We start from the raw sequence: 12,814 nt of genomic DNA on the forward strand, positions 1-12,814 counted from the left end.
GCCCACCTGGGTATCAGCTGGTCACTCGGGAAGTGATGTCTACACAGTGTTTCTACCTGGAGGTCCTGCTGTCTGTGCCTGAGAAGTGTTTGGTGGAGGGGGAGGGGTCTTTGAGACTCTTTGAATCTTCCCTTCCTCAACAAAGCCTCCATTGGTGATTCCTGAGGAAACTGTCGCTGCGGTTTCTGTGGGGGCTGGTGACTTCTACTTCCATGTGATCAGCTCACCTTCTGGAAGGAAGAACGTCTCATGAACTTCATTTGGTCTTATTCTGTTGATAATGATCTGATTCATTCTGTTCGCCTGATGAGAGTGACTCCTTATCTTGAAGCCCCAGTTGTTCTCAGTGTAGCCGATGGAGCCCTTGGAGCCGGGGCCAGGTCCACTTGGGCCCAGTTCTATTACATTCCCAGCCCGGCCTTATGTGAGCCATGTGCCTGTGCCCCCATGAACCTCACGACAGACGGCGGTGTGTCCAAACTGGGACCTGGGCCACCAAGGAGCACTTACTCCCAGGCCCTTCCAGTGGACAGAACTGGGAGGTAGGTGTGCGAGTCCACACGCATAGGCACACACACGTCTTCATCTCCGTACCTACCTGCTCACTAAGCATGAGCTCACACTGACCCCATTCCTCAAAGGGGCCAGAGGCCCCGTCTATGCCAGAGTGACCTGGGACTTTGCTTTGGCTTTACAAGTTTTCATGTTGCCCTTGAGCTGGGGCCGTGCTAATCTGCTTTGTATCATTCTAACTTTAGTATATGTGCGGCCAAAGCGAGCCCTGTTTTGTCTTTTGTTTGGCAGCTCAGTTAACTTGGTGTTTGGGAAGAAATGTCATTGCTGAGCATGTTACAGTGGGATAGGAATATTTGTGTGTCCCGTATCCTTAGTGGCTGGCGTATAAACTGCTCAATAGAAGGTTGAGGACATGAGAACAGTGCTCAGCTGGGGCCAGCATGGGGCCTCACGCAAGATTTCCATGTCAACAGGCAGGCCCCTGTTTTCTGCTCTGCTTCGCTTGGGTTTCCTTCTCTCCTTTTATTTCCTACTCCACAAAGTGGTTCTGGGTTCCCCGAGGGTCAGCTACTTGACTGGGACTCAGTGCACACACTTGCCAAGACCAGAGTACAAATCCGCATCAGTTGAGAGCGAGTCCATCTTCCCCAGCTGAGGCTAGTTGGCTTGTAGAAACCCCTGTGAGAACGTTCCCCCAAGCTCTGTTTCATCTTTACTAGATTCCTAGTAACATCAGTGAGCCCCGGCCCACAGACGCAGCTGGCTGCGAGGGAGGTGGGAAGGTCCCTGTCCCATGGGTACTGCGTGTCTTTTGAAGGGAGGAGAGATGTGGGTGAACAGCAGAAGTATCTGCTTTTGTCTCATGTTCGACGCAAGTCCTGAGTAGGACTGCGGTGTAGACACACTCTGTTCTGTAGGTATGCTAGCCTGGCAGGCCGGCCGGTGGCAGTCACTTGCTCTGGTAGTTTGTTGGTTCCAACAGTGCCCCTCCAGACTGCTGCTTCCTCCAGGGCCTTCGCCTCCTCATCCAGCCGCAAAGCCCCAGCCAGGCCCCCAGCCACACTCACTGTGCAGGCACGGCCAGCACTTGCCCTTGGGCCTCACACAGAGGGAAGTGGGTCTCAAGTCCTCTGCATGGTTTGCTTGCTTTTCCCTTTTCACGAACAGCACTGAGCCATGAGTGTCCTCGCCTGGTGGCCTGGGAGCCATGTGCATGGTGCGGCCAGCCAACCTCAGAGATGCCCTTGACTCCGATGTGTCTGTTTCTGGTCTTCATGCAGAGCTCTGTTAGTGACGCTCACTTGGAGAACATTCACTCCGTGAGTATCCACCGGAGCAGCATTCCGTGTTGGGTTCCTACTGCTGCTCTAACAAAGGACCAGCAGCACGAGTGTGTCATCTGACAGTCCCAAAGGTCAGAAGTCAAGGTGCCCACAGGCCTGACTCCTTCTGGCTCCAGGCGAGAATCGTGCTTTGTCTTTGCCAGCTTCTGGGGCACCTGCACCTTTGGCTGCACCTTCAAGCCTACACCCTAGTATCTCCCAGTCTCTCTGCCTCTGACCCTCCCACTCCCTATTTCAGGGCTCTGTGATGACATGGGGTCTTTGGGGTCATCTGGGAGCATTTCCCGTATGAGGTGACATACAGGTTTGGGGGTAAGATGTGGACATCCCCAAGAGCTGCTGTAACTCCTAGCATAGCTCAGGCGATACAGTGACAAAACCAACCCTGTGGTCTAGGAAGAGACAGGTGACCTGGGTGCAGAGCCAGGTACAGTGGTGTACCTCCCCGACCCTGAGACAGAGACGTCACGTCAGCACTTTGGCACACAGATGTTTGGGCTTTGATGATGTGTGTGCAACACTGATGTCCTGTGGGACAGTGACGGGGATCGGCAGGTGGCCTTAGGAACCCCCAGTTCTGGGACTGGGTTGTGCTGGACCAAGAGGCTACTGTTGTGCTGGGCCAAGAGGCTACTGAGGCCCCAGGAAGGGTGAGGTCCAGGGGCTGGTTGGATTTCCCTTGGACAGGGCAGAGAGTAGGGGAGGAGGATCTGGAGCACCTGCTGGCTAAGTAAAATTGCTTTTGTAGCCAATTCTCGGTGGCAGTTTTCTGTCATTTGCCATTTTAAACAATTGCAGCAAACATCTTTTGAACTTGTCCCGTTATGAAGATAAATCTCTAGAAATGAGACGGCAGCCCTTCTGACCGTCTGCTTCCCTGGGACTGGTCAGGACTGAATGTCAACTGAATATTGGAAATACTGCCTTCTGATGCTGGAATGACATGCAGGTATCACCTGCATTTGGACGTGTCCGTGGGCTGAGCACCTTTGCTTGTGCTTACTAGCTATTTCTGTGTGTCCACACTGAGGCCTCGTCGAGGGACTTTGCTTCTCACTCAGGTTGGGCCAGAGTCCCTCAGGGTCACTGACATCCCTCAGGGTCATTCTTCCCCGAGCTTGCCAGAGGAACCAGAGGCTCTAGCAGTGACCCCGCAGCCTCCTATCCCTGCCCCAGCACAGGTGGCCTGCTCCCCCAGCCTCTCTTCCTGTGGCTCCATGCATCTCCCGACTCACACCCCCCACATGGCTCCCTAGATGGCCTTAGCTCAGTCCCAAGCAGGAGAGGGTTGGGAGAGCCCTAAGAGGGGGCAGTGTCGCAGCGGTTAAGGGGAAGTGGTCACTCGTTTGCAGAGTGCTGCCCATTGGGACAGTCCCGGTTCTCTGTGAGAAGACCTACAGCACTCCCTTCTATAGATGGGAAGCCGGGCCACACAGTTTCTATGGTGAGGACCTGGCCCTCCATCACGCTGAGCCCTTCTGTGCTGGAACTTGATTTACATTGGGCCTGAAACTTTGATGGAGCACATGGGAGTATTTTGGGGGCATCTGGAGGGCGCAGTCAGTTGGGTATCCGACTCTTGGTTTTGGCTCATGTCGTGATCTCAGGGTCATGAGATCAAGCCCTGCATCAGGCTCCTTGCTCAGTGGGGAGTCTGCTGAAGATTTTCTCTCTCCCTCTGCCCCTCCCCCCATTCATGCTGTCTTTCTCCCTCTCTCTCTAAAAATAAATCTGGGGGGGAAAAGAAAGAAAGAAAGAAAGAGATGGGACTATTTCAGATATTAGTTAATAAGTGGTTTTCTCTTGCAGAAGCCAAAGATGTTGACCAGAAAGATTAAGCTCTGGGACATAAACGCCCACATCACCTGCCGCCTATGCAGCGGATATCTCATCGACGCGACTACGGTGACCGAGTGTCTGCACACATGTATGTGGGGAATATTGTAGAACATGGTCTTTGGCAGCCATGGGGGGGGATGCGACCAAGGTCTGTATACATGTATCTGGGGCATATTCTAGAACATGGTCTTTGACAGCCGTGGTGGGATGTGACTGTCTGCATACTCGTAGGCAGAATGCCTTAGAACGTGGCCTTTGACAGCTTCTAGCCTTGGGGTTTCTTGATCCTTGGGCTTGCTCTCCTTCCTTCCTTCCTTTCTTTTTTTCTTTCTTTCCTTCCTTCACTTCTCTTCTCTTCTCTTTTCCTTTTCTTTCTTTTCTTTTCTCTTCTTTCTTTCACCAAAACCTTTTAGCTCAAGCACAACGCAAGACATAGAAGCAGGAATAAAGATTATCTTAAATCAAAAAAATTAGTTCAAATTTAAAAAAAAATATTATGGGTAGTTTCAGTAGAAATATTATTTAAGAAAGCCAAAAATAGGAAAAATTCAGTTATTTCCATGTAACAGCAAAACCAGTGTAACTGTGTTATGACAATATTCATTTTTAGTGGAGAGAAATGCTTACTTTTTAAAATTTCCAAATGAATTCCTTAAACTTTCTGAAAGGGGAAATGTGGTTTGGCTCCTCGAGGCTGATGGGCTTGTGTTGTGCTATTTAGAAGACTCTTAGCTTGTGCTGGACTTGGGTGTTTTAAGCCCCATCTTGAGTGAACATTTAGCAGGTGTAGTTTACCCGAAGCTAGCCTTCATGACGGTGGCTGAGGGGGGCTGAGGGGGCTAGGCAGGAACACCGTGTGGAGACAGGGTCTTTGCCCTAAGACCAGTGCCTGGAATGCAGGTGACTTTGGATCCTGTATTTTCTGCTTTAGAAAATAAAATATTTGCCAGTTTTGATAGAACTTTTATTATAAAGGTAATTATAGCTTTAAATTGTTATTCTCTGTTGAATTTTCTCAAATTTCGTTGTACACAGAAAAATCTCATGATTTTTTTTTTAGACAAACATGAAAATTTTAAGTGTTAGCCCCTCTGGTGAGAATATATGGATGAGACCCTGACGTGCATTCTAGTGATGTCTCCACTCTTGACCTCTGGGCACCCCCTCTCCCTCAGGTTCCTTGTCCCTCCTACCCTTACCCCTCAGACCTGCTGAGTGAGCACATGAGACTTCACCGTGGTTGGTGAGACCCAAGAGGCAGGTGTCCCATCGAAGCAGCCACATGCGCGGTGGTGAGTGGGTCTGCGCATGGCCCATGTGCGAGCCAAGCCCAAGGAGGCGCCGGCATTCTGCTCTCGCTTTCTGACATGTGTGTGCTTTCGCAAACAGTCTGTCGGAGTTGCCTGGTCAAGTACTTGGAAGAGAACAACACCTGCCCCACGTGTAGGATCGTGATCCACCAGAGTCACCCACTGCAGTACATTGGGTAAGTGCCTCCAGGGTCCCCGGGCACAGCTTCTGGCCTCGTTCCCTGTCAAGGCCTTGCCCTGGCCTGTGTGCTTGGCCACCCTGCCAGCCAAGTCAGACCGGGGAGCACCGGGGCCGCTCCCACAAGTTTCTAGGAGTATTTGCTCAAATTGAATAATCTGAGGAACCTCAGGACCCACGTGGATTTCACTGGTTTTACACTGAACTGGCTGAAGTTTGCTCTAAAGTGGGTAGCAGCCCTTGGCCTGCCTTTCTGTTATGGAACAAGTGGTTCTAGGCCCCTTGCTTGTGGCCTGCATCTTGCTTCTCACAGCTGGTGGCCCTCCATGTTGGGTACCTTCTTGGGTAAGGGGGGGCGTCTGGGTTGGCTTGTGGCTCTTATGTGGAGTTTTAAATGGCTTCCAGGTTTGAGGGGCTGTCCCAAAGGAAATGAAAGCACTCCCCTACCACGGGGGAGCAGCAAAGGTAGGTCTGGAAATCTGTTCTGAACCACTCATAAGGATGTGCACAGGAGAGGTTTTAAACATGTGAGCAGCTGGCATCGGCGCAGCAAGAGGCCACTCCCAGATCAAGAGGTAGAAATCACCAGGCCCAGAAGACCCCGCCCAACAGCCCACTGTCCCCGGACAACATACCTTAGTCCCCTCTGTCCAGCTTACTACAAGGGGGACCAGTGGTGTGTTTGTACGCCTTTCCCTTGACCCATCCTGTTCTCCAGACCAGTTAGTTTTGTGGGATCCTGTGGCCGGGGCACATTGGGGTGTCCACAGTGGGCGCTCAGTGCTGCTCTAGGGTTTGCTGTATAGGTGTCTCTTCTTTGCCATCCCTAAGGACAGGGTGTTGGGATATAGAGCTCTCGTACCTTCCCATGCTCTCCTGGGCTGTTGTGGACTGCATTCTTGCTGTGTGGTGTGCTCTTGGCCCTGATTATCAATGAGCACCAGCCTGCTCCCAAATGTTACCTGGCCATTCGGGTTTCTGGGAAGTGTCTCTTCATATCTCATTTCATTTTTTCTACTGGGTTCTTTGTTTTATTTGTTCTGCTTTAAAGAAATGTTTCATATATTCTGGGCACTAATTGTTGGCAGTGTCTATGTATGTGTTTCCTGTCTTAGGGGGTGTAGCTTTGTAGAGCACATGGGGGCTTTCCTGATGTGAACTGTAGAAGGCAGGTGGTGGTAGGAGCTTCATGCCGGTGGAAAGCTGTAGAGACTCTGGCCCTCCCTCCCAGAGTTCCAGGGCCCCTTTCCTGTGCTCTGGGATAGGCAGGGTGTTCTGGAGAACAGAAACACTTTAGCAGTGCCGGACCGTGGTGTTCTAGGAACAGCCTAACCTGTAACACAAGGAAGGGGGCCAGTGGAGTGGAGCTAGCTGGGTGCACAGGCCAGGGCCTGCCTTCTCTCTGTGTAGTGACGATGTAACCAGGGCCAGGGGGTTGAGGTGCAGAGGTAGGGGGAGATGCACAGCCCTGAGGCCTGTCATGGGCTCTGCGCTCCAGAGTGGCTCTTTCCTGCTAATCTTGTCCCTTACTCCTTGCCCTCTGTGCTCTGTCTGGAACTATACTGTTTTACCCATCCTAATGCCAGCTGTGCTGTTGGCTCAGAGCCTTCTTCCTGACATACCTTTGTCCTACACACTTGGCCCAGCTTCTGCTCTGATTCTGCTACACTTTGACCGTGAGGTTGCCCCAAAGGAAGGGCCTTCACGTTTGGGCTGCGGCAGAGTGGGAAGAGGGCACTTAGGGTGGGGCAACAGGACCTGGTGGCCCCATATTGGGCCCCAGACAGTGGCTCAGGCCTTAAGAGGTAAGATGATACCATGGGGTGCTGGCCGCAGACAGGTGTTAAGTCTGAGCTTCTAGGGTCTGGAGGATCTATGAGGCAGCTCTGCCCTTCCAAGCTTCAACTTCAAACCGAGGACCTTGGCCATGTGGGCCATGTCAAGAGAGGAGTTAAGAGGGTGTGTGGCCTGTAGCGTGGAGTGTGAACATGAACCCTGCAAAGGAATTGGCTCTGTTTCAAAGGTTTGCCACAGCAAGAGCCTGAATGTAGCCGACACCAGGAAGAAGACCTTGTGCTGTTGTGCCTCCTGGTACCCTCCCCGAGGAGAGTCCGCTGAGCCCTCCACTCAGCGCTGTGGGTCTCTGGCCATGCAGGCAGGGCCTAGCCCAGTCATTTGGAGGACCCAGGGTAGAGCTCTTTGGCAGGTTCCGTCCAGCATCCTCTCCTTAGGGATCGGGTGAGCTTTCCGCAAAGCCAGTGAGGGTGGAGTCAGCGAGCAAGGGAGTCGTGTGTGCTGCAGGCCAGTGGTGGTTCCGAATGCTTATCCATGTGCATGTGCCTGTCACCCATACACGCACGTGAATGTGAGCGTTGGGACGTGAAATGCATTTCTTAGTGTGTAGCACAATCAGAAGGGTTGAGAAACCCTGCGTCCGTCTGCCATGGGCTGAGTTGTTAGCCCATACGACACCAGTCGTAGAACTTTAGAGTTATTGGAAGCAGTGAGCAGTGGTCTCTGCAGGACCCAGTCCCCCAGCATTTCTGGCAGAATTGTGAGCCTGGTGAGCAGCTGCCGTGTGCCCAGTCCTGTCCTAGCTCTCGCAGCTAAATGTCTGATCTGTGGAGCAGAGCTGTTTGTCAGTTGCTTACAAGGTACCTATCTGTGTTCTTAAGGTTTTCATTTTAATGGACGATGTTTGAAAACAGTTACTTCAATGTATTTATAATTTATGTTCAGAAATAACAAACTGGAGTAGTGTATTTGAGATACTGTGCTCATGTAACCTTTTCAGAAAACCTTCATAAGTAGATCATAAAGACCACCAGAAGGGCCTGATCTTAGCACCTTTTCTCTGCATTTTTGAGAATGTTAAAGAAAACTTCCTGTCTAGTGGAGACCCCAGGAAGCACCAGTGGACAAGACAGGTGTGCGGCTGGACAGACCACACCAGGCCGTAGCTCTGTGTTGGCTCCACATTTGGCAGGCAGGGGGCACTCATCCCCTAGAGGATCTTTGTGCCACCGCTGCTTGAAATGTTCTTAAGCTTCTAGAACCTGAATTAAATGATGCATTAATTCAGATCATATATAACTTCTGCTAGCACATTTTTTTAAGTGCAAACTAGAAGCAAAATTCAACCAAGATTTAGAATTTGCGATTGTGAATTTTGCTGTTGTAAAGGAAAAATGTGCCCAGGTGTTTTGGCTGACCTGACCTGTTGTATTCTTTTTGCCAGTCATGACAGAACCATGCAGGACATTGTTTACAAACTGGTTCCAGGCCTTCAGGAAGGTGAGTGTCAGAGTGTCTCTCTCAGACTGTGGAGTCTGTAGCACGGCCTCTGGGAGGCTTTCCTCATGGGGGTCCTGGACCTGGAGGGAGGCCCCTTCTGTGGCAGCAGCACCGCCTGTCTTGTCCCCACACTGAACTCACGAGTACCATGGTGCTGGTTTCTTCCACTGTCCTCCTCGCCAGCTCCTGTGTTCAGAGGGGCTGAGTTGACCATGCAGTCTCTCTGGGGCAGCCTCCCTAATCGCAGACACACCACCAGTAGCCGGGGTGTCGATAAAGTTTACCTGCATCTAAAGTCCAATCTCATTAAGAATTAAAAAGAAACACTGTGTAGTATAAGTATGCTGGAAGTGGAAATAGCCGTTCTTTTTTTAAACTTTCCTGCAGTCCTGAACACAGAGAGTGTTGCTGCCCCTCTTTGTGGGGGTGATGAGGGGGCAATGGGGAGGGACATTGGCCTTAGGGTCCCACTCGGGATCCGAGGGTGCTGTGCTTGCTGATAAAATTCTGTACATTGTCTTTCAGAGATAAAATATGGTAGGGATTCCTTTTGGCTGTTTTCTCCTTGTAATGTTTCAAAGGAGGGTTGTAATTGAATATACAGCTCACTGTGTAAGCTTAGAAGATACAGCTTTTCCAACAGTGCTGTTAGTCTTTTCTTCACCATTCACAAGGTCATTTATTATAAGAAGAATTTAAGATTCCTGAGTAAAATGTAGATGGAGACAGTCATCTTTTGATACCTCGAAGTTTTTAGTCCTAAAGCAAAGAATACATCAAAATAAAACACCAGTACCTTAAAAATTTTTACAGAGTATTTTAAACACAAAAGCAGACAGAAGCACGTATCAAATCCCATGTGTTTATTACCCAGCATCCGCAGTTTCCCAGCTCACAGCGAGTCCTGTTTCATCGACTGCTCCCGCCCATCTTCTGCCAGAAGATAAGGTTCTTCTTAATATATGTAACCACAAAACCTTTATCAATCTAAGAAAATAATAGTAACCCCTTGGTATCAAAAAGCCAGTCAGTGCCAGCATTTCTAACCGCCTTGAGAACACCACATTTTCCAAGTTTGTTTTAGCTTATTTCAGTCAGGATCCAGGTTAGGTCGCCCTCCCGGCCTCTCCTGTCTCCAAGTCTGGACTTGCCGAGGGTACCCCGGTTCCTGAACCGGCGGCCTCTGCAGGCCTGACCTGATTCTGGCTCGTGTTTCTGGCAAGTCCCACTCCGGTGGTTATTCTGCCTGAACAGGTGCGTTTGGCCTATGTGTCCTGTTGCTGCAGCCACCCTGCACGCAGAGCGTCAGTCTGGGACTTGTTAGGAGCAGTCTGATCTGCCTCTTCTGATCTACCTCTTCCGGCCCGACCGGGCCGTGTACCGGGTAGACCACGTGCGCAGAGCCATACATCACTGCAGGGTTCCTGAGGCCCATTCACATCAACAGGCAGAACTGAGTTTGTCTTTCCTTTGTATACAGCCAGCCGGGCCTTCGGGCCCCTCCAGCCACCGTCAGTGGATGGAAACACATGCACGTGTTCACAGCGTGTAGGGGTCCTTGTCCTTTCTGAAGCCCGGGTGCTCCCATCCGTGGCCTCCAACAGCACCCCAGGAGTCTGGAGTGGCTCTGCTTGCCCAGCAGGCGGGTTCTGGGCTCCTCTTGGTGACTTCCTGTCCTCTCCCCACAGAGTCCGGGTGCCGTCCATGGGTGAGATGCCCGGTGACACGGTTATAACGGAGGTCTCGCTGGTGGAGACCATGTGCAAGTGCGATAATGCCGGCTGACTGAGCCAGTCGCCCTCTCTCCCCCTTGGGCCGGGGTCTCTCTTCTGGCAGACCAGATGCTCGGCTTCTCTGGCCCTCAGACTTGCAGCCCCATGTTGCTCTTCACAAGAACAGCACGGCTTTGAAACCCTCGACAGTGTGGCCGCTGCCACGCTGCAGGCTGTCTGCAGCCCCTTTGTCATGTCAGCTGTGCCCACAGCTGCACACCTGATTTCTCAGGTGGAGGCCCCATTCTGGAGGCTGCACATGCTGCCGCCCGGGCCTCGGAGCTGCGCCTCTTCGGGTTCCACCCCCACTGCCGTCCTCTTGCCAGCTGTTTCTCTGTTCCCCGTAGACAAGGTCTTTGGTGGAGAATTTGTTTTTCAGTTGTCTTTTGTTTCCTTTTTTAATAATTTTTGAAAATCTGCCTTTGAAGAGGCCACATTTGCTCCTTGTCCTGCGTGCCACAGAGGCACTCGCCAGGATGTGGGGCTCTGCCCGTCTGACGATGGCTGTGGGGGTCCTTTCGCTCCTGAACTCCTCCTGACAGATACTTAGGACATACCCATGGTTGGCTTTAACTGAAGGGAGGGGGTTTGCTGATCACCCTTTTGCATACTTTTATGGGAGTGGGTGAATATATTGGGCTTTATTCTGGAAGTAGAATCACTAGGCCAAGGGTTCTGCATTTTTATTTCTTTCTCTTGCCTCTTGGCCCTGCCTGGAGTAGGTAACGGCAAGCTGCAGGCCAGATCTGGCTTGCTGCCTGTCTTCACGGCGCTCATGAGCCAAGGACGTTTTTTACTTTTGTAAGGTTGGGAAAAGTCAAAAGAATAACATTTGTGATGTGAACGTTACATTAATTGAAATTCCATTGTCTGTTAAGTAGTGTTACTGGAGCGCAGCATGCTTACTCCTCTTTGTATCGTTTGTGCTAGCATCGCACCCGGAGCAGGCACTGGTGGCACACTGGGTGCTGGGGTTGGGGGGGAGGCCTCACCGTTTCGTGCACAGTGGATCTAGAAACACAGGCATAGCTCGCCAGCTTTTCGAGAGCCATGTGCCACTGCTGACTCTGTTGTCCGAACCTACCCATCACGTCAGAACCCGAAGGAAGGAAAGTCTGGGCTCCAGATGCTGCCTGTTTAAGCCACAGGGATGCGTCAATGGAGCTGTCCTCGAGAGCCAGTGGTGCCATGCTGAGCCACCGTGCTGGGGTAAAGGAGCAGAACCAGACTGAATACGCAGGAAGGAAAAAAAATCTAAAATAGAGTAGCTCATCACAGCAGAATTTCGTCACAAAAATAAAAAGTGAAGATACGGCTGCAGTTGGAGTAGGTTTCTGACTGGCTGGTGTGTTAGCCAAACAGGGGAGCCATTTACCCTCAATTCAGTCTTGTTTGACACCAGCAGCCAGAGGACAGACTGGCTGTGGAGGGAGCTTCTGGGAGCTGCATCAGTCGTCGCAGAGGAAGCCAAGCCGGTGGTTCTGAGTGTCCAGTCTGCTCAGCCGTTTGCATGGGGAGCTTGCAGTGACCAGAGAAAACGTCTCTCTGAGTGGTGCGCACGGAGCAGCTGCCACCGGGAATCTTCAAGGGGTTGAGAAACTTCCAGTCCAGTACAACCAGAAGTGGCATCTGCTCAGCTGTGTTCCAGCCAGCAGGAGCAGGAACATGTGTGGGGTGGGAAGATGCTCAGTTGGATGGACGAACTGCACCTGTGAAAATGGAAGGTGTCTGGGGGACGTCGTATTCGCCAACAGGAATACTGCTGAGATGACTCTTTCCTATGTCACTGGACCCGCGGTGTCCGCGGTGGACTTCATTCACTTTCAGATGTCACTATCCCCTGGCGTTGGAGGTCCTGTCCAAAACGGAGGTTAAATGTCCCGACTTTCCCTCCCACTCAGCCCTTTAAGGCTTCAGGCTGGCAAAGTGTTTGTGTGGTGGGGTTTGGAGCTGTGGGGAGAGGAAATTTTCAGAGTGGAAAAAAGCACCTTTAACGTTGAAGGACTTCAGAAAGTACCTTTTTCCAAAGACTCGACAATGCTCCTAATGAAGTCAGGCAGTGTGACTTGGGCGCAGATTCCCTGCGGTGAGGCGCTGCCCTCTGGACGTGGTGCTGTCAGAAGCGAGAGGAGGCAGGAGATCTCCAAGCCCATGTGAACTGGGAGCAGCCTTGCTTTCTGAGTTCTGGCTACAGGCCCAGGACCTCGACCTGAATCCACATGTCAGAGTCCACTGACTGTGCTGCTTCCGTCCACCCTCCAGGAGGAGCAATGAGTCCTCAGTGTGATGGCACCACAAGGGACAACACCGGGAGAAAAGGCCCCCCCAGGGTTCTGGGAGCACCCCCTCACTGATGCATGAGCCCAAGAGGTCATGTGCTTGTGGACTGATGCCAGCATTTCTGTGTGAAAAGAGATTTTCAAAAATGAAAATTTGTAAAATCTCATTTGAGATAAACATGCACAATCAGTTTTGATGATAAGGAATACTAACTTTTAACCCCGATTAAATCCCCCCTAAAAGAAGTCCGTTTCTCTTGTTAGCAGCCTGTGATACAAAAAA

The 12,814-nt window shown here is 51.4% G+C and overlaps 1 protein-coding gene and 1 non-coding gene across 4 annotated transcripts in view; one reads left to right on the forward strand and one right to left on the reverse strand.

Moving 5' to 3' along the window:
* The window catches only part of PCGF3 (polycomb group ring finger 3), a 52,198-nt gene that overhangs the window by 17,164 nt on the left and 22,220 nt on the right, over positions 1 to 12,814 (forward strand). For 2 of the 3 annotated variants that reach the window (XM_004772358.3, XM_045073191.1), the window contains 3 exons: positions 3,669 to 3,786; positions 5,088 to 5,184; positions 8,425 to 8,480. In XM_004772358.3, the coding sequence (XP_004772415.1) occupies positions 3,669 to 3,786; positions 5,088 to 5,184; positions 8,425 to 8,480 (271 nt within the window). Of the gene's footprint in view, positions 1 to 1,683; positions 1,836 to 3,668; positions 3,787 to 5,087; positions 5,185 to 8,424; positions 8,481 to 12,814 lie in introns of all 3 variants that reach the window. The other variant, XM_045073162.1, reaches the window with a different exon arrangement.
* On the reverse strand, positions 676 to 780 carry LOC123391256. Its single transcript, XR_006605885.1, has one exon. It is a non-coding gene; the product is annotated as a U6 spliceosomal RNA (small nuclear RNA).

The sequence above is a fragment of the Mustela putorius genome, unplaced genomic scaffold, assembly GCF_011764305.1.
Source record: "Mustela putorius furo isolate JIRA1106 unplaced genomic scaffold, ASM1176430v1.1 tig00000083_pilon_pilon_pilon, whole genome shotgun sequence".
Lineage (NCBI taxonomy): Eukaryota > Metazoa > Chordata > Mammalia > Carnivora > Mustelidae > Mustela > Mustela putorius.